Raw genomic sequence first — 22,523 nt, forward strand, 5'->3', positions numbered from 1 at the left:
CATATAAAGTATATCTTCCATACCTCTGATTGTTTAGATGCGATTTTTTATATAAGTATGTAACTCCTCTATCGATGTATGCAGATGTATTCAAAAGCAGTAATCTGTCAAAGTAAAATTTGCAGATGTTCATGAAAGGTATGAAGCCTTCGGCATAGCCGAAGACAGCGCTGCTCTTACTTGTTTCCATTATTTTTTATCGTTAAAAGATTCAATTGTTTAGTTTAAATATATTTTATTGTTTTAAAATGAATTATAACCTAATACAGTTTTATTTCATTGCTATTAACAAAAATAACTATTTTAAGTCGTAAATTTATGTACCATTTATAAAAGAAAATAATTAAAAGCAAGTAAAGAGGTATAAGTTTGGGCGAAACCGAACTTTATATACCCCGCGCAGGTATCAAATACTGTCGTAAGCAGAGCCTTTCTCCCGATTTCAAACGTTTTCGATAATATCCTGAGTTAAACTCAATGAAATAATTGAACCACGTTTAGTGGAAATCGCTAAAGTGGCTACCGAAATACACCTTGTAGTCACAAAGTGGGCGGTGTCACGCAGTCTTATTTATTGTTAAGAGATTGTTGTAAATATTAACTTGAATTAAATTAGCGTCTTCAGTTATTGAAATATCAGAGTTTCCGTATTTTTGAAATTTTCCGTTAGATATACGGGAAGCGAATGTAATTTTGGTCCGACCAGGTTTATTAAGGGCACCGAGTGTGGTAGAAATTGATAAATCGGTTACCGAGTTACACATTTGCGGTCATAAGTAGGCGGCGCCATGCGCATTATCCAAAAATGTATCATAATCTTATTTTCTGCTGAGTGGTTATCGCGATCATCGATTTTAAGTGAATTAGATTTTTAACAGATTTCTTAGCTAGACCCTAAATAAGGCTCGTACCGAGTTTGGTGAATGGGCTACTGAGATACAGCATTTCATAATAGGTGGGCGGGATCACGCCCATTTTGCAAAAATTGCACAATAATATTTTTTACAAAAATTCTACTTCACATACTAATTATGAACAATTTGCATCCAATATTTACTTAAATATCGTAGTTTTTGCATTTTTAGAAAATACCTTTATATCGGAAATGGGCGTGGTTACATTCCGATTCGCCCATTTTTAATAACAACTTAGTTTGGATAAAGGGCAACCTACATACCAAATTTCGTTGAGATATCTCGAGTTATCGTGTCAACGGACAGACGTGTTTATATTTTTTTTTTGGATTTTTTTGGACTTAGCACAATTGCGTACCAATGCATAACAACAAGTAAAAACGACATTACGGTAATTTTCTTTTTTGGTAATAATGTATTTTGAGTTATGCTATCTTACTGCATCAAAATCTCAATTTACATAAAAAGCGGACTTAGCACGCTTGCGAACTAAGCAAAAAAAAAAAAAAAGTAGTACATGAACAAGTTAAATGGACGGGTTTGTAAATTGATAATTCCGAAAGTGCCCAGCGTCGCGGCGGTCCGCGTTCGCGCGCCGCCCCCTCTCCTCCCTTCGCAATGATGCACTGGTGGCTTTGTAACCGTTTAGAAAAACGAATAATAATGATAAATGACACTAGTTCACTTCTGAAACTGATTTTTAATGTCCAAGTAATTGGAATTATTGCGTATGGGGTTATTGCACCCCACCCATGGTGGAATTATAACAGATGGAGTAATATTAAAGTGAGAAGAAATACTTTGACACTGCCTTACTTGAAAATTTGCCTATACAATTTTATAATAAGGCAGCCGAACGTCAGAAAATAAAGCGAGAAAGCTGTTTTATTACTTCAGCAGTTTATTGCGCCATGCATCCCACCTGCTTGTACCGAGTATACGTTCAAATTTAGAAGTGTGAGAGTACAATTTTACATATTTTTACATCACTATTTCTTACCACATGTTCGCTTCGTCTTCGTCCACAGTTCGGATATAGTTAAGCAAGTGATGATAATGCAGAAATTTCAACTGAAGATCAAACTCAAAACAATATTCTCTCTGTTATATGCTGCGAACAGGAGCGGTAACTTTTGTTTGTTCTATGCCATGGCGGAATCATAACAGGTGAAGTAATTAGAGCGAGAAGAAAGATTTTGACACTGCCTTATTTGAAAAATTACCTTTAAAACAGGGTTCAGAAAAATTCGTTTTCAAATGATTAAAATTAATTCATTTCATTTGTATTTGCGATCTGTGAACGAATTTTATAACATTTGTTTTCGTTGCCTGGCGACGATTGTTTTCTTTTTTTGTTTTCATTCGGAAGCATGATTCAATAATAANAATATTTAGTATGAAGAATTTTTGGTTTTACTACTAATATAACTAAAAACAGTAGAGTAAGCAACATTCTGCACAAGTAANTGACAGCTGAAATTTGACACTCCTTTATCTAGATTTGTATTTTGGAAGTAGGAGAAAGGGGAAGAATGTGATCGCCTTTTGCGAAAACGGTAGTAGAAAGGTACTAAAAAAGTGCGCAAAGTATACAATTAGAAGTAAAATGTGTATAATTAATTCGATGTGAATTTGCAATATATTTGTTTTTTTAATGGAAATACTAAACAATACGTATAAATATAGATTTTTAATTTACGTTACTCGTCATTTCCTGGAACAAATCTAGAATACCGACCGTTCAGCTATGCAAAAACGAAAAATGCAGATCAATAGAACTTTTTACGCTCATTTCAACCATGCCAAAATTATTTAGCTCAAGTAAAATATAAAAACGTTTTAGAAGGTTAATGTTAAATTTTTTGACTTTTTTTAAATATTAATATCTTATGAACCACATAACCGATTAAAAAACTAATAATAATAATAATAATAGATTGGCGCTTACACATATGTTAGTGTTTGGCCGAGCTTCTCCTCCGATTTGTGGCGTGCGCCTTAATGTTGTCACACAAAGCGGAGGGACCTACAGTTTTACGCCGACTCCGAACGGCGATTGTATTTTTATGAGAAGCTGTTTTTCATGGCAGAAATACACTCGGAGGTTTGCCATTGCCTGCCGAGGGACGACCGCTGTTAAGAAAAAACTTTTTTCTATTTTTTTGCGATGTTACTTTGACCAGGGTTTGAACCCAGGCGTTGCGGAGTGGAAGCGCGCACTGCTTACCACTACACCACGTCACCATAAAAATAATCCATTTATCTTTCAGCTGATAATTGACATTGTTTTTTATATATTTAAACCAAAACCACTAAAAAACGAACAAATGTTATTTTTTCATGAAATAACCTTTTTTTGGAAATAAACTGCATGAATAATGGTGAATTTATATTATTTAGAAAGTACAACCTATTATCTTTAATTCGATATACATATTTCATCATGATCTACTTTCGGGTTTTCAGAACTAAGTGATAATAAAAAATATAAATAAACAAAGCAAATAAACCTCATATATCTTCTTTATTTTTAACCTGCGCCAAATAAATTTGGTATCGTTGAAATCAGCGAAAAAAGCTCTATCAATCGGCTCTTTTGGTTATTTTATAGCTAAACGGTCGCTATTCTAGACTTGTTCCAGACTAATTACGCAAACGAAGGTGATGCCTCCGAATATTTAGTATGAAGAATTTTTGGTTTTACTACTAATATAACTAAAAACAGTAGAGTAAGCAACATTCTGCACAAGTAAGGATTTTATGTGTGGGAGCGAGAAGACTGTTTTATTACAAAACCTTTCTATTATTGAATCATGGTTCTCAATAACTTCAAAGGTAATTATATTGTTTTCATTCGTTATATACGAATGAATATGAACTGACTCATTCGCTCTCTGCCGAATTTGCCCGAATTTATCACTATTTAGCGATGTATGTATGTAAATATAAGTTGAAGAAAATTTATTTATTTTAATTCCCTTGTTTTCAAAGCACAGTATTATAAATTAAAATTATTTCAAACATCTACATATTTACATATGTATAGGGCGAGTTCCAAGTTGCATGCTGCTTTGTATTTGTATAATATTGTGTGTACATTTCGCAGCAATACAAAACAACATACAACTAGAACTCACACATAATTATGTACACTAGATAACAAATTTTCAAAAAAGTTCTGAGCTCTGGCATTTGACCATCATTTCATATTTAAAAATTTTCGCTGAGTCCAAGTATGAAGTCAGATATTAAGATACAAGAACAGTTTTCGAGATATAGCCAAATTTCGGTAATTTTAAATTATATACAACTTTCAAAATAACGTTTACGAAAATCCACTTCTCCGTATGAAAGCAGAATACTATTTTGAAAATAGCTGAGCATAGATCAACAAATGTTCCTTTTGACGTTAACTCGAATATTGCGAATGAATAGAAGAAAGAATGAATTTGAATCATTTGCGAACGAATTTTTGTTTTTTTATGTTGAATATCTCGTAGTTATATGACAGACATTTTTAATTTGTTCGTATTTTTATTTGCTCAAAGTGGTTGCGCTTGTGCTCTCTAGCTCGAATGATAAAAAGAATTCTTTATAATCGAAAATTTTAAAAAGCGTTCAATTCGAGGCAAATGTTTGCTGTAAAGAATTATTTGTGAATACAATTAATATTTTAAATATTCTCCCTACCCTGCTTTAAAATTTGACTAACTATAAGCCATGATAAAAATATTTAAAGGTAAAACCGCTCGCTCAATTCGTCCGCCATTCGGTTTTTTTTTTTGGCGTTTGCTAGCATTTTGAGTTTACTCTCTCGAAATAATTCAAATGTCAAATAAATTCAAATTAAAATTTATGAATTGAAAATTTATTTATTCAAATATGGGAAAAACTTAAAAATTTGTAGAATGAAAATGAGATGCTGCTTTAGCGGCTGCGCAAATACCGTTTTTCTCTGCAAGCAAAGCAGTATAATGTTCTTTAAGTTCTCGCAATTACGCAAAAATTCATCGAGGTTGGTGTTAAGGCAGCGGATTTTCCCAAGTGCCTATGTGCGCTAGGCTCATTTTTTGCCACACCACTTGACCCAAGATAGTTCTTAGCAAAAGTGCAGTGGCTTTAAGGTTAAATTTGTGTAAATGTATGCCAAAATCTTCACCTTAGCACGTGGGCAGAAATTCATTACACACAATTGCTTACATTTATTTATTTACATATGTACCTACATACATATTTATCGTCGTTTAAATTACAAAACCGCGTATCGTCATTCTGCAAAACCGCGTAACTGACATTTGCTGCCAAAAATTGGATTTGCTCACGCAAGCTCTTGGCTCAATTCTTATCCATTCTTCCTGAAATATACTAGCCAGAAATGCGATTGCTTTATAAAAAAGACAACCGTTTTGAAATATGAGTGTTTTTACTCTCTAGAAAATAATTTATGCAACCTCACATACGCGGTTTTGCATTATCTTGATACGCGGTTTTGCATTTTGTTGATACGCGGTTTTGTACTTAAAACGACGATATGTACATATCTATCATGATGCAATAATGAAAGGTGTTATATGTTGGCAATTTCTCGCTCTAATCCGGCATCTTGAACTACCTTAGGAGAAACTGTGATGTTTCTTTGCTAATTTCACTGAACATTTCCCAAAATATTAGAAAAAAATTCTAAACAAGCTACATTGATTCAATTTTCGTTGTTCGTTTTGTTTTTATTCGCTGACATTTGTTTTCTGATTGCGTGAAATTTGGTAAGTATTGTAATAAAACCGAATTATTTTACAAATAAATTATAATTTTGCATTTATTAGGTCATTTCCTTAGTGTTTTCCTGGCCGACCTGTGCTGGTATTGTAATTAAGAGCTAATACACGTAAGTTACAACATACTGTTTTGACTTCAATGATGAACCATTCCATGTGCAGCATTCTCTGGTGAACTGTAGCTGCGGCCGAATTTGATTGTGTGCATCATCCTGCAGATATTTTGAAGTTGGAACCAGCTCTTTGTTATTTCAAAACCTAATGAACCATTTATTCGCAGATTTTGTGGACGCTTCTGCTGTGCTGCGTTCCTGCTCCGCCTGTGTATTGCTCCGCCCGTGTTTTATAGTGTTGCGTCCCTGTTACGCCTTTGCATTAGTGTGTGCGTTGTGCTTTAGACACGTTGAAGTAAGTTGAAACCAGGTTTTTGTTTGTTTAAAACCCAAAATGCCATTTATTTGCAGATTGTTTTTTATGCTTCTGCTGTGCTGCGTTCCTGCTTCACCCGTGTATTAGATTGCTGCGCTCTTGTTAATATACACATCGTCGTTTAAAGTACAAAACCGCGTAACTGACATTTGCTGCTATAAATTGGATTTTCTCACACAAGTTCTTGGCTCAGTCCTTATCCATTCTTCCTGAAATATACTAGCCAAAAAATGCGATTGCTTTTTAAAAAAGGATAGCCATTTTTTGTGTTTTTACTCTCTAGAAAACAATTTATGCAACCTCGCATACGTGGGTTTGCATTATCTTGATACGCGGTTTTGCATTTTATTGATACACCGTTTTGTACTTTAAACGACGATATGTAGATGTATGTACATATATATCACATATATTGACTTAGATATGTATAGACAATTAATGATGTGTACATAATTTTTTTATGTTGAAACTAGATATGTATATAGTATGTTATTATTATTATTCGGTTCAAAAAAGTCCTATCTCAAATGAAAATAATTTGAAAATGTGCTGAGATAGGGCGTTTTTGGACCGAGTTCTGAGATAGGGCATTTTTAAATAAATTCTAAAATAGGGCGTTTTCCAGCCAAATTTTGAAATAGGGCGTTGAAAAGTTTTCTGATATCGAGTGTTTTCGACCTGGCTACCGAGATAGGTCGATATTCCACTCAGCCATCGATATATAGTCGCATTTTTCGGTATATAGAAGACGATTAAACACGATTTGTTTTGATATCAATTCTAAAAGTATGTTCACATATCAATATTATCTCAATCAAAGCTCGTTTTTTAATCACCCCGTTTACACAGGGAAATCTCAGATTATTAGCCGTCAAATTTGTTGTGCTTGTTATTCTCACATCTCAAGAAAAAGTTATGTTTCTTCTCTGTGCCACCGTGATTACGTTTTTCTGCTATAATAAGCAATATAAATATATTTTAACTTAACATTTTACTAAAAGTACCTTTACAAACCTCTTTTCCTTGCTAGCGTCCATTTTTGTTTACTTTTACTTTTCGTCGCCTGGGTAAAAGATTGTCTAAGCACAATTTTGACGATTTTTTGTTCTAGATGCAATTATATATTTTGAAATAAGGTCTTTCGATTGGTGTTATCAGTTTTTAGATAGCTCCTTTAGTTTCCGAGATATTGACTACAATTTTTTCGATAATTTAGTAAAAATTTAGTTAGTGATGCAGTCATATTTAACTAATCAATATCTTAATAATGGCGTTCACCATTTTTGGATATCTCTTTTAGTTTTCGAGGCATTGAGTAAAAGGTGTCGTTAATTTAGTAGAAATATTGATCACATTTTGTCGTATTTCATACAAATTGGCTGCCAAATTGTGGACAAATGACGCTTACGACAAAATTTTACTAAAGAGAAACCTTCATATACTCAAAACTAATTAACAATAAACATTAAAAAGTAAATAATTTAAGAATTTTGTGAACTAGTAACATTTTCAGAGACGTGGGAGAAAATCCACCTTCGCGTTTCTGAGAAATTGCATTCCAAACTTCAATTGCGATTTCCCACAACCTACCGAAATTAACATGCGACAATCTTTCACCCAAGCAACGATTTGGCATTTCTCCCCTTTTTCGCAAAAACAATCGATAAAACTAGGATGGACACCGAAAAGTTAAATCTGAGATTATTTAATAATTACAGATTAACAAGGAACGAGTTTTATATGGCTAATCTCTTGTTCTAATTACAGATTAGGGTGTTAAGCTCGAAAATGAGGATAATCTACTTATATGTGAACCTAGTATAAAAAATCAACGGTAATTTTTAGCCACTTTAAACTTGCATAAAATAAGACTAAAATTGAAGGGGCTATAAAACTGAGTGCTCAAAAAAATTCTAACACTTCTGAGAAAAAAGTGTGCATTTTGGGTGAACATTTTTTGTATTTTTTGTAGTTTTCTACGAAGTTTTAAAATTGGATTTATACGGGTTTTGTTAGAAATTGAACTTTATTTTTATTGCAAATTCTTAGAAATAAATTAACATGAGAGGGAAATAATATCACTTTGAAATGGGGTTGCTATTGATATGACCGATAGTGTATGTATATAATAAATTTTGTACAATTAAAAATCAAAGTGGATTTACTAAAATGAACACAACGTATTAATTATAAATTCTGAAATATATTGTTAATTTCAAAAACAAATAAATAAAACATTGAAAAGCAATCAATGCTTGCTGTATGACTCGAACTTGGATGTACGTGAACTTGGGTAATGTATAATTGTTTATATGATTCCACAAAGTATCCCTTATATAACACTGTGGAACCCAAAAAAACCTTAGTGCANATAAATTCTGAAATATATTGTTAATTTCAAAAACAAATAAATAAAACATTGAAAAGCAATCAATGCTTGCTGTATGACTCGAACTTGGATGTACGTGAACTTGGGTAATGTATAATTGTTTATATGATTCCACAAAGTATCCCTTATATAACACTGTGGAACCCAAAAAAACCTTAGTGCAAATATATCAGGTTTGATAGCTGTTGGCCATACCAATAATGCCTCATACTCAGATTTACTAGATCAATTCGTGTTCTCGAGAAAAAAAATTTCACGATCCAAAAATCTGAAAAATCTTTTTTCTCCAAATTTTGAAGATTTATCGTTTTTGGCCTACATTTTGTGGCAAATACCATACGAAGCAAATATATGCAAAAAAATGAAGAATTTTCAAAATTTTTAGAAAAGAATTTGGCCGCTATGCTCAGATTTTTGAATCGTGAAATTTTTTTTCTCGAGAACACGAATTGATCTAGTAAAACTGAGTATGAGGCATTATTGGTATGGTCTACAGCTATCAAACCTGATATATGCGCACAAGAAGCCCATTTGAAAGAGGGGGACAAAATATCACACGTAAATGAATTCCTCTATTTGGCCTGTACAATATAAGGGAAACATTTCAAATTCATAAGGGATAATTTTCTTAGTGATGCGGCTTATATAAGGAATTATATATGCCATACTGTTCTAGCTGGGTATTCATCAGCTCAAAAATTTCAAGCATATTATCATATTCCTGTGAATAAAAACACGCCTAATTTTATTATTTTAAGTATCTACAACTTTATGAGACTACCAATCCATATATATACCTATTCAGCTAATCGGAACGCTGTTGAGAAGGCATACAATTTAGTACTTTTTCAACTAAAAGGCTTTTTTTCTTCCCGTTTTTCTTGTACTTCCAAAATACAATATTGACCTAAGGTAGATCGATTTCGAGCTGTCACAACGTACAACACCTTTCATTATTGCATCATGCATATCTATGATTGTACATTAAAATTTTGTTGTTTTGACAGAAATATATTTCTTTGGTTTGAGTGAAAATAAAAACAAACAAACGAAATGACGGCGAGAGAAATTTTCAAAAATGCTACCAAACGTCAAAATTCCTAAAGCTGGCTCTCAGCGATTGTACCTTAAAAATATTTTTATCATGCTATAAGCCAGCCGAATGTCAGAAAATAAATCGAGAAAGCTGTTTTATTACTTCACCTGTTTATTGCGCCATAGTTCCATGCAAATATTTTAAGGTTTTCCAGCAATGTTTTTAACATATTAAAAAGCATGCAGATAAAATTCATACAAAAGCGTTATGTTCAATTTGCCGAGCAGTTATTAAAGATGCTTTCCCTGTATTTTGTTAGACTTTTAATAAGTAAAAATATTTTGTGAATTCATATTACTTTCGCCATATGAATTATATCACATTTTTTGTTTAATTATATTTTTAGAGTAAACAAAGTTATTTTCCCTTCTATTAGTAAGCTGTTTTTGTTACAAATAGTATAAATAAGCAAAGCGAAATAATGCATAATTTGTTTTATTTCCAACATTTGTAGGAAGCAAAACCCAGATTTTGGTTTTATTTCCCATTTAAAAGTGAAATAAAGCAAATTTCGCGTTATTGCCGTATGTGTTATTTCACCTTCCCCCTCAACAAACATGGCGGATATTATGTGACAGCCACGTTTTTTGAGGTTAGGCAAAAATCCTGACGTGGTGAAGCAAAGCGGACAGGATGGGCTACAGGACAGCTGTAAACAGCCACACAGAATGTCACATAATAACCGCCATGCCATGTTTTCTTGGGGCTAGAATCCTGACGTGATAGAGCAAAACGGACTGCAGATTCGTGTTCACGCCACCAAAACACATGAGGTAGGGAATCTCTGTCAAAATTACATAACATTTTTTGTTTTTGTGGGGCTGTGTTATTTGTCAAACATTTCATGCAGAAAGTTCAATAAAAAACCACATAATTTTGTTATGTATGTTCGATCAGTTTAATTTGGTTGAAATTGTAATATATGTTAGGCTTTTCTGATCTAACTGTTGTGCAAATTATTATTAATACTTTATTTTGCTTTTTCCCGACGTTTCGCTAAGATTTTTAGCATCTTCAGGGGATAGTTTTGTTTATTAACCTGCACATCAATAAATATAAAACATTAACCATACAACGACAGAAACGAAAAAATGATATGAATAATTTAGAAATAAATGACTCAGTTTTACAACAGAAACTTTTTGACTTACATTTAACATTTAATTATGGAACTTAAAAATAAAACTCAGTTTTCGGACAACCTTGGAATGTAGGTAACGCTGAAGTATTGATTTGTGGTGTTTGTTGTTTCTTTACATGATGTTCTATTTTGGCGGGTGTTTATTTCTGCAGTTATTTGTTTTATTAGGTCGCGCGTTAATTTTTCTGGGTACCTGTTACTTTTTAGGACCTTTTTTAGTTTTTTTATGTTGATGTGAAATTTCTTGTCACTCAATGTGAGCGCTTTGTGTATTAAATTTTTAGCCGTATTCATTTTGTATTTTTTAGGTCGAGATGATAAGAAATTTATCAGACGACCCGAAGAAGACGGTTTTGTATACCAGTCCAGTAGATTATTTTTTCTCTGTGGATGCGAAAGTCAAGAAAGGGGATGCTGGATTTGTCTTCCATTCCCATGGTAAAATGGAGTTTGTGGTGGTATTTGTTGAGGGTTTTTAAAATTACGTTCACGTCATTGCGGTTAACTATTGCAAAGATGTTGTCTACATATTTGGATATAAATTTATTTTCGATGTTTGAATGTTTTAGCTCCGAAATTGTATTGTCAAGTAAATCGTCAATGACAATATCCGCAATCGTGGGAGTAAGGAGGTTGCCCATTGGCATACCAAAGGTTTGAGAGTAGAATTGATTATTGCACACGAAGTAATTGTTGTCCTTAAGACAAAAGTCCAGAATGCTTTGGAATTTGTTCTTAGGTATCTTTGTCATATTTTCTATTTTCCCCCATTTTTTCATTATTATTTTTGAAGCTAAGACTGTTGGTATGTTCATAAACAAGGAGACCACATCAAACGAAACAAGTACATCTTCTTCACACACATTTATATCGGACAGTTTACTTTTTAATTTGAAAGAGTTTTTTATATTGTAGTCTTCAGAGATGAGTGGCTTTGGAATTTCTCCAACATATTTTGACAAATTGAAACATGGGACTTTACAGGACGAGGCAATTGGACGTAGAGGGATTTCAGGCTTATGGATCTTTGGCAACCCATAAAGTCTTGGAGCCGTTGCTGCAATACTTTTAAGATGTTGCTTTTCTTTTGCGTTTATGTATTTACATTTGTATAGGTCATCCACTAAGTTGTTATTTTTTCTTTGTAAAGTGTTTGTGGGGTCTACTCTTATTGTTTTGTACGTATTCTTGTCTCCTAATAGGCTGTTCATTTTTTCTATGTATTCTGTTTTGTACATTGCCACTGTTTTATTACCCTTATCTGCGTCTGTTATGATGACGGTGGTTGCGCGTGCTTAGAGAAAAATTTTTGTTTGTTTAAATGTTTCTAAAATTAACTTTTCCGCTGCATTGTTTTTATACCCGAGCGCACTTGTGCACAAGGGTATTATAACTTTGTTCACATAACGGTTGTTTGTAACAGGCAAAACGAATCGAGATAGATATAGACAAATGTATACATAAATGATCAGAATGAAAAGAGAAATCGATTAAGCGGTGACTGTCTGTCCGTCCGTCCGTCTGTGCACACGATAACTCGAGTAAAAATTTAGATATCTTAACGAAACTTGGTACGTGCACTTATTTCGGGTGTAGGATGGTATTGAAAATGGGCAAAATCGGACAATAACCACGCCTACCTCCCATATAACGGTAATTTTCAGAAATATTAAAACTGCGATATTTTAATAACTATTGAAGATTATTCACTCAAAATAGACATTTACAATAATTTTTAGACGAAAAATAAGAATATTATAAATTTTTGGAAAATGGGCGTAGCCACGCCCACTTATGGTTACATGTGTATATCTTGGTAACCGCTGCACCAATTTCTTCCAAACTTGGCAAAGTTGTTGGCCTTGGTATAACATACAAATGGCCGAAAAGTTTTAAAATCTGACAATAACCACGCCCACATCCCATATAACGGTAATTTAGAGAAATACGAAATCTTCGATAAATCAGTAAATATTGAAGCTAATTTATTTAAAATTGATGCTTACAACAATTATTTACCAAGAAATTCGTTTATGATAAAATTTTGGAAAATGGGCGTGGCACCGCCCACTTATGTTCACATATATGTATCTCGGTAACCGTTCTACCAATTTGTACCAAACTCGGTGTGGTTATTGTACTTGCCACATAGAAGAAAAACGTTGAAAATTATTGAAATCGGACTTAAATTGAGAACGCTTTTCATATATCGGTAAATTTCTTGAATCTTCAATATTTCGAAATTTAAGGACGCTAATTTACTCGAAATTGATACTAAAAACAATCCCTTGAAAAGAAGTAACATTGTTTGGAATTTTGAAAAATGGGTGTGAGGCCGCCCACATCTAACTAAATAAGTTTATCTCATTTTGTCTAACTGAACGTTCTATCGAAGATGTGTGAAGTAGGGATAAAACCACGCCTGAGTACCATGTAGCGGTAGTTTTCGGAAAGGTGGAAAACATATAAATATTTAATACTTGCGCCAGATATTTAATGTTCGGCTCCGCCCGAACTTAGACTTTCTTACTTGTTTATATTGCGTTTGAAATGTAAGAGCCTATTGCTAAGTTTGTTTCTTGCTGATTCTTTGTCTTTATCATTTGCTATCGTTTGTATCACATGCTCCATTTCTTCAATAGTGTGTACTGTCGAGAAATTTGTTTTTGTTGTTGGTAGAGTGAATTTCTTTCCTAATGAGAGCAGCCATTTAACTTCCTGGGAAAAGACTAGAGCTGTAGCAAACCGTATGTATTCGTTACTGAGTAACGAATACAACCCCTGACTCGAAGTACCGAATCGTTACTCACATAATAATCTCGTTACTCGCATGTTCCGTATATGCACCATCATCGTGAATCAATACAACACATCATGTTGTGCGGTAACGAAACTGTTTTTCGTATCGATACTAAAGTGTGTTGCCTGTATATGTACGTACATGCATGCATGATTCCTTTGAGGTGTTGCCAGTGTTGCCAGAGAAAAATTTCGTTTAGAGTTAAAACGGTCGAAAAAAGAGCTAAATAAGACACATATTTTTGTTAAGGTTGAGCATTTATTGACGAAGGGTTGTTTTTACATTTTCGGCAATTTTAATAAAAATAACGAATTTTATAAGTTTGAGTGCCAAAATAAGGTGCATATACATATTTCGAATTTGTTGCTATGGCAGTTATAATAGTGAACTAAAAATACTTTACAAACTGTTAAAGTCTGTAATTTCAGATAATTGAATTGAAAAATTTTTTCGCAAAATTTTTCTGGAAAGTTTTACTTCCAGCTCTCCTTAAAAGTAAAATTAGTAAGGTAAACCAAAATCCGCGCTATCACAAAAAGGATTTTCTTTTAATTAATTTTTGAATTCTTTAACCTAAATCCAAGAGTTTAAGGTGGATACACTGCATCTCGAAATTCTCAATTTAATTAACGCTTAAGTTTTGGCTTATATATACCAAATACAACTAAAACTTTCTGGAGCTAAGAAAGTGTTAGATAAATTTGAAAATAGCTAAACAAAGATATGATATGTTTCTTGAATTTGTCTACCTTCCGAATAGCAGAATAACTATTAAAACAACCGCTAGGTGGCGCTGGAGTCGAGTTATTAGTAAAACCCGTATTTATGGTCCGATTCGGCTCATATTTGAGATGTGTATTGACAATACGAAAAACAATACCACTGCAAAAAAAAAGCCGCCAGGTGGCGTAGGAGTTGAGTTATTACTAAAAATCGTGTTTATGGTCCGATTCGCCTCATATTCGAGATGTGTATTGACAATAGGGAAAGCAATACCATTGCAAAAAAAGAGCCTCCAGGTGGCGTTGGACTCGAGTTATTACTAAAAATCTGGTTTAGGGTCCGATTATCCTCATATGAATTCACATGCCGATGGTCCTCTGCAATAACGACGCGACTCAAAATTAAAACAAAATTAAATCCCTTATTATTTTTAAGAGGCTCATGTCTCTTGGCTAACCCATGTCTAATCCTAACTAAAGTAAGTAGTGGAATTAAATCCCTTATTATTTTTAAGAGGCTCATGTCTCTTGGCTAACCCATGTCTAATCCTAACTAAAGTAAGTAGTGGAATTAAATCCCTTATTATTTTTAAGAGGCTCATGTCTCTTGGCTAACCCATGTCTAATCCTAACTAAAGTAAGTAGTGGAATTAAATCCCTTATTATTTTTAAGAGGCTCATGTCTCTTGGCTAACCCATGTCTAATCCTAACTAAAGTAAGTAGTGGNATTCACATGCCGATGGTCCTCTGCAATAACGACGCGACTCAAAATTAAAACAAAATTAAATCCCTTATTATTTTTAAGAGGCTCATGTCTCTTGGCTAACCCATGTCTAATCCTAACTAAAGTAAGTAGTGGAATTAAATCCCTTATTATTTTTAAGAGGCTCATGTCTCTTGGCTAACCCATGTCTAATTCTAACTAAAGTAAGTAGTGGAAGCGTTCATGGTAAAATTTTTGAACTTGGTAGGAAAATATATGAAATAAGTCACATATTCATGGAGAGAAATTGGAGCTATTGGAAAAGGAGCGTGGCACCTCACACTGTATATCTCTGGAAATGTTCATGGTAGAGTACTGGAACTTGGTATGGAGGTACTATGTATATGAAATCAATCGCATACTCTTGAGAAAAATGTGAGCTATTGTAAAAGCGCGTGCGCCCTCCCATACAATACGAATTTTTCATACTGAATTTCTCTGGAAGTGTTCATGGTACAGCACTGGAACTGGGTGCGGAGATATATGAAATCAATCGCATACTCATGAGGAAAAATTCGAACTATTTGAAAAGGGAGCGTGGCACCTCCCATATAAACCGAATTTTCACCGAACACCGAAGTGTTAATGCTAGAGTACTGGAACTTGGTAAGGGGATACTATGTATATGAAATCAATCGCATACTCTTGAGAAAAATTGGAGAAATTTTTGAACTTGGTACGGAAATATATGAAATCAATCACATACTCATGGAGAAAAACTGGAATTATTGGAAAAGGGGCGTGGCACCTCATATACAAACCGAATTTTTCATACTGTATATCTCTGGAAATGTTCATGGTAGAGTAGAAATCTATCGCATACTCATGAATAAAATTTCGGACTATTTGAAAATGGAGCGTGGCACCTCCCATATAAACCGAATTTTTCATAATAAGTGACTCTGGAAGTGTTTATGGTAGAGTACTTTTTTTTTGAGTACCTTTATACCAGCGTGGCACCTCCCATACAAGTCGAATTTTTCTTATTGCATATCTCTAGAATTGTTCTTGGCAGAGTACTGGAACTTGGTGCGGAGATATATGAAATTAATCGCATAGTCATTGAGAAAATATGGAGCTATTGGAAAAGGGGGAGTGGCACCTACCATACAAGCCGGATTTCATACTGCATATCTCTGGAAGTGTTCATGGTACAGTACTGGAACTTCGTATGGAGATAAATGAAATCAATCCCATACTCATGGAGAAAAGTAGGCCCTTTGAAAAGAGGGCATGGCAAAGTGACTTTTCCTTATCTTTGAATGTGTATATAATTATTCTGTAGGTATGTTTGTGAGTGAAATCCTAAATGGCTGGAGGGATTCCAAAACAGTTGTGTGTGTGTGTTTGAGTGAGTCTCTGTTTGCGCTGGAATTGAGTTATTACTAAAAATCTTTTTTTTATGATCCGATTTGACGAATATTCAAAACATGTATTGGAAACGGTAAAGGAAGTCCAATTGCAAAAAAGAGATGTGAGGTGATGCTGAGCTCGAGTTATTACTAAAAATCGACAAGTGAGAAAAGGTGCCGTGAATGTCAGACTAAATCGACCTGTTGCACCATTGAGTATATCGAACTCTCGTGTATTTAGGGATGCAAACGATGCATCGTTATTTTTGAAACATCGATAATATCGGTTCGAAATTCGATGTTTGCCATCGATGTTTACAATTTCCTAAAATCGATAAATAGACGATATATCGATGACAGTTTCAGTTTAATTCCTCAAAATTATACACAGTAGTTAAGTTGCTTAGGATCAGTGTAGCCAGAATCTTTTTGTACCGCTTCCCCATATCAAGTCGCAGTTATCCCCAAAAAATCCCCGTTTTTTTAAGCCTCATTTAAATCCCCTTTAGTAAAAAAAAATATGTATTCTCATTTGTGTTACTTAGTTCATTTTAGTTACAATTTGAATACTTTTCTATTACATCTTTTCAAAGCTTTACTATATATACATACATATGTATATAGACGTAGACATACGTATGTATGAGATCATTTAGTTATTAATAAAATGGGGTTTCTTGTTTTTTTTATGGTTTTTAGAGACTATTTATTCCTACTGCTGTGAGTAAATTCGTCCAATTAATCTCCTTTTTTGTGTGCTTTCCATTTTGTTAATTTCTTTTTACACTAAATGAAGAACCGACGGTGTTGGAGCAAAGAAATCAGAAATATATATGGTTCATTCAGTGGATGCCAATCATAGCAGTAATTTTACAATTTGGTGTAATGAAGTGTGAGGAAATTGTTTGTTCAGTGAAAGCCAATCAAAGCAGACATTTGAGCCGAATAATACTTTGACGGCGATAGAAACTCTAATCGCCCCATCACCAAACGAAAAAATATATCCACAAATGAAAAAATCTATCCCCAACGGTTTCAGAAATCCCCAAAATGGGGCGAAATCCCCACATCTGGCACGTTGATTTTTTGCATTTTTTTTCTGACAGTGTCACGCAATATTCCCATACGAAGTATGTTCGAATGGCTTTTTATATGGAGGTAAATGCCTAGCACCATCAACATTGACGAAAAAAATAACATGAAAAACTTTGCATTCATTGCGAAAATGTCTCCGTGCGTAGGATCTATATATGTATAAACCAAATTTTGTACATCCGCATTAAACAGTTGCGGAGATATAACAAATTTGTTTTTTTCTTGTATAGCTTGTTTTATAGGACACATACATATGTACATATATCCAAACATCGTTAATCTGCACCAAATATGTAGTTGCGGATACAGGACGAATTCAAATTTTCTTTTCCCCTGGGGCCGTGGCTATGCCCACTTTTCCTAAATTATATATAGCTTACTTTTTCTCCGTGGGCCACAGGAATCTACAGTGAAAATTTCATAAAGATCAGTTTAGTACTTTGGATGACTATAAAAGACACATACACATTCATTTTTATATGTATACTAGCAGACCCGGCGAACTTCGTCCCGCCCAAAATAAATTTTTTGTACACGGTCAAAAATTTGGGTTTAATTTTTAAACCGCGCTGGGACTACTGCCTTTTTTAATCTTTTATAGTCTACTTTTTAAACCAGTCAATAGTTTTAAGCAATTTTTAATATATTGTGGTTTAAATTTTAGTCCAAAAAGTTCGTGGTTTAAAAATCAAACCAAAATGTTTTAATTCTAGTTTCTAGGTTTCATATATAGAAAATTTGGTTTAAAATCTAAACCGAAATAGAAAATGTTTGCACACAGCGAAATGTGGTGTTAATTCAAACTCAACGTATTAAAAAACATTTACATGCGTGGCTGTAGCTGAGTGTGCAAAGCTGCTTGATACAATTGGTTGCTACTAAGGCTGTCCGGGTTCAATCCCCATCAGACGGAGCATGAAATTTTATTTTTATTTTTTATTCTTAATTATGAAAATGTTTGGGTAAAATTTAATCCGAACTGTTTAAATTCTCAACCCAACATATGTGCCCTCTTTTTTTAATTTAGAAGGTTTGTATTTGAAACTGAATTTATGTAGTTTGGTCATATATGTAGTCCAAAAAGTTTAAAATTAAAACCGAAATTTTTAACCGTGTATTGAAACATTTTGGTCCAACATTTTCACCAAGAGTTCACGTTCATGATTTTTAGTGACGCATTTGTCTTCTAATATTACGGTTTGGTGGTTGTCAGAAGGCATATTTGCCGTCTTAAATAACTTAGCAAAACTGTACATGCATACAAAGATACGTAATAGTTTCAGTGCGTTTGAAAGGCGCCACGTCCCCTTTTCAAATAACCCCAATTTTCTCTAAGAGCATGAGATTGATTTCATATATCTCTATACCATTTTCGAGTAATTTACCATGGGAGGTGCCACGTCCCTTTTTCCAATAGCCCCAACTTTTCTTCCTGACCAGTCGCTTTTTATATATCTTGTACATACCAAGTTCCAGTACTCTTCCATGAACACTTCCAGAGATATTCAGTATGAAAAATTTGATGTGTATGGGAAGTGCCACGCCTCCTTTTCCGATAATCACAATTTATCTCCATGAGTATGCGATTGCTTTCATATATCTCCATACCAAGATCGAGACTTTTTCCATGAACATTTTCCGGGATATGCAGTATGAAAAATTCGGTTTGTATGGGAGGTGCCACGTAACTTTTTCCAATAACCGCAATTTTTATCCATGAATATGCAAATGTTTTCATATATCTCCGTAACATATTCGAGTAGTCTACCATGAACACTTCCAGAGATGTGCAATATGAAAAATTCGGTTTGTATGGGAGGTGCCACCCCCTGCACCTAGCGGTATAAAATATACTTTACATCCGATTCTCATACCTACCATATATAACACAAAAAATTTCATAAAGATCGGTCGAGCCGTTTAGGAAGAGTTCGATTTTTATATGTATATTAGATAAGCACGATGCGAGAAGCATAGAAAAAATTTCGATAAAAAAAAAATATTTTTTCTCGGGTTCACAACTATCCTATCTTTTAAGTTGGAACCAACAATACACACCCACAAAATTTCATTGAAATCGGTTAAGCGGTATCGGAGATTAGCGTAAACGAACACAGTGACACGGGATATTTATATATTAAGGTACCCTACTATAAGCACCTACCATAGATACGTTTGCGTACCAAATTTCAATTTCATTTGACTTATGGTTTTGAAATTATAGCTGATAAAATTTTTCACGCTTATGGGATGTGCCACGCCCCCTTTTACAAACCCCTTTATATATACTTTACTGTAAGCACCTACCATAGTTATGTCTGCATACCAAATTTCAAGTTCATGTGTCTTATAGTTCCGGAATTATAGCTGATAACATATTCCTATGGAATGTGCCACGCCCACTTTTACAACCTCATTCATATATACCCTACTATAAGCACCTACCATATGTATGACTGAATAACAAATTTCAAGTTCATATGACATATAGTTTCGCTCATTTCTACAAACTCATTTATTTATACCATACTATAATCACCTACCATATATATGACTGTGTATGATTGATAACAAATTTCACGCCTATGGGATGTGCCACGCCCACTTTTACAAAGTCATTTATATATACTTTACTGTAAGCACCTACCATATATATGACTGCATACCAAATTTCAAGTTCATGTGACTTATAATTTCGAAGTTATGGCTGATTAAAAATTTCACGCCTATGGGAGGTGCCACGCCCCCTTGTCGAATCCCAATTTTTTTACCCTATTATAGGCCCAGGTGTCATGGCAATACTCTGTTAAAATTTTGTTCGATTCTGTCCGTCCGTTTAGGCTGCAACCTGGCACATACATAAATACATACTTCCACAAATAATATATCCTTCTCTTAGCGTAAAATAATTTTTGGGGATGTCTCAGCTAGGTGGCCCATCGTGTAAGTTTAAAGTCCAAATATTTCTTTTAAATTGCAAATTTTTATGAATATCCCGACCCCAGCGCCACCTAGCGATTAAATTTTTAGTCGAAATATTTCCCTTCAAGGTGCTGAAATACGTTCCAAATATGAACGAAATCGGTCCAACCGTTTAGTAGTTTAGTGACATTCAATATACGGAAAACTCTATGAAATTGTGAAATCGTGACGTCTCAGCATTCCTCATTTTTCGGCAACAACAACAAAAAATTTCAAATTTTTTTAAATCAAAGAACCTTCCACACAGAAGGTCCAAAATAGTACTTTTTACAGAATTGAAATCGGTTCAGCCGTTTGGTCAGGCATCGCCGTTATACGGAAAACATTTAATTTTTCTATATATAGATAAGTTATATAAGATTAAATTATAAATTTCAATTATTTCACTTTCATAGTATTTCAGTTCGTTATAAAATCATATCGCAGGATGGAGAATGAAGACATCGCAACTAAGCCCGTCACCAGACCCACATCAACGCCACCATCAACTGAAACAATAGTACACACAAATGGCGTAGAAGCAAAAGACATATCGCCAACAAGATCCCCAAAACTTCAAGGCTATGAATTTTACCGCAAAGTCCTTGGATCCCCTCAGTTTGTTGTAGGTGAAAGCAACAGATTTCATAATTATGTATGAAGCCTAATATTTCGTCTTTTGTTATTCGTAGGTGGCGCCAATGGTGGATCAAAGTGAATTGGCTTGGCGTATGCTTTGTCGCAAGTACGGTGCCCAACTATGCTATTCACCAATGTTTCACAGCAATTTGTTTGCCAAAGATGTGAAGTATCGCAAGGATGCACTACAAACATGCCCCGAAGATCGGCCATTAATTATACAGGTTTGTTCGTGTAATACTTCTGTATTGCTAGTACAATATGGTCGTAATGTGTTTCCAATTCGAAATCAATAACAGACAGCCTATAACTATGTTCGTATTACTTATAGCATAATATTACTTAGTTCTAATCAAATTACTTCTCATAAATCAAGTGCGCTCAGACTTGCTTTCATGATTTATACAGATATTTGATTAGCACATATATGTACGTGCCGGTGTGCAATTTTGACATGATTTCAAAATAAATGGTTACATACCCTTAGGCATTATTTTTATACATTTCCTCGACAGTGGTGGCTAAACTAGATGACAAGTCAGTTTTTTCTGGATTTGCGATGAATTATCTCATTTCTACTTAATTTATTTTCAGATTTTACAACGCGAAATTGCTTCATGATTTCAGCATGATTTCCTTATAAACAACAAATGCACCGTAAATTACGGTAATGTGAACATGCTTTTAAGCAGAGCTGGGCACTTTATGATTACGATTACATTTTGATTACTTAATATTTCTATTATTAGAATGTTTAACTTTTTTTTTTTAGGTTTGCTCGTCCTTAAGTTATTTGTTTTTGTTATTTTATGGCCTTATAACAATTATATTCAACAATTTTTATTGAGCTCGAGACCGTTTTTTTAATGAAAATTTATTGTGGAAAAGCAACAATAATTTGAAAAAATGGTAGAAGTGATAGCNACTGACTCAGCCAGTTGCCTACGCACTGTGCTAAGTTCGCCTTGTTAATTCTTGTTGCTTATTTTTACTATTTCACTTCTTAAGCCAACTTCAATCAAGCGCAGCTATTCCCCTGCAATTACTTGATCATGTGGTTGTTGGTTTTTGTTAATATTTCTATTATTAGAATGTTCAACTTTTTTTTAGGTGTGCTCGTCCTTAAGTTATTGGGTTTTGTTATTTTATGGCCTTATAACAATTATATTCAACAATTTTTATTGAGCTCGAGGCCGTTTTTTTTTTATGAAAATTTATTGTGGAAAAGGAACAATAATTTGAAAAAAAGACAAGTGAAATAGTGGAAATAAGCAACAAGAATTAACAAGGCGAACACTGCGTAGCAGCGTTGCCATTTTAGCCGTTTTCCGGCTAGATTTAGCCGGTTTTGATAGCAACTAGCCGGAGAAAATTCGATCTAGCCGGCAGCCGATTTGTTAGCCGGTTTGTAAAAAAAAGTTAGCCGTTTTTAGCCGATTTTACTAT

At 33.9% G+C, this 22,523-nt stretch overlaps 1 protein-coding gene and 1 long non-coding RNA gene across 9 annotated transcripts in view; both read left to right on the top strand.

The window, feature by feature from the left end:
* Nucleotides 1–22,523, top strand: part of LOC108358294 (tRNA-dihydrouridine(16/17) synthase [NAD(P)(+)]-like) — a 329,073-nt gene that overhangs the window by 219,752 nt on the left and 86,798 nt on the right. For 6 of the 8 annotated variants that reach the window (XM_017609534.1, XM_017609530.1, XM_017609532.1 and 3 more), the window contains 2 exons: nucleotides 20,855–21,063; nucleotides 21,131–21,301. In XM_017609534.1, coding sequence (XP_017465023.1) covers nucleotides 20,855–21,063; nucleotides 21,131–21,301 — 380 coding nt within the window. Of the gene's footprint in view, nucleotides 1–11,018; nucleotides 11,031–18,210; nucleotides 18,219–20,854; nucleotides 21,068–21,130; nucleotides 21,302–22,523 lie in introns of those variants that run through there. The other 2 variants (XM_017609535.1, XM_017609537.1) reach the window with 2 other exon arrangements.
* Nucleotides 5,671–6,053, top strand: LOC108358296 (uncharacterized). The gene is made up of 3 exons (XR_001846744.1): nucleotides 5,671–5,799; nucleotides 5,852–5,917; nucleotides 5,970–6,053. It is a non-coding gene; the product is annotated as an uncharacterized LOC108358296 (long non-coding RNA).

Source organism: Rhagoletis zephyria, unplaced genomic scaffold (genome assembly GCF_001687245.7).
Source record: "Rhagoletis zephyria isolate East Lansing unplaced genomic scaffold, Rhagoletis_zephyria_1.1 Rzeph_scaffold_00232, whole genome shotgun sequence".
Lineage (NCBI taxonomy): Eukaryota > Metazoa > Arthropoda > Insecta > Diptera > Tephritidae > Rhagoletis > Rhagoletis zephyria.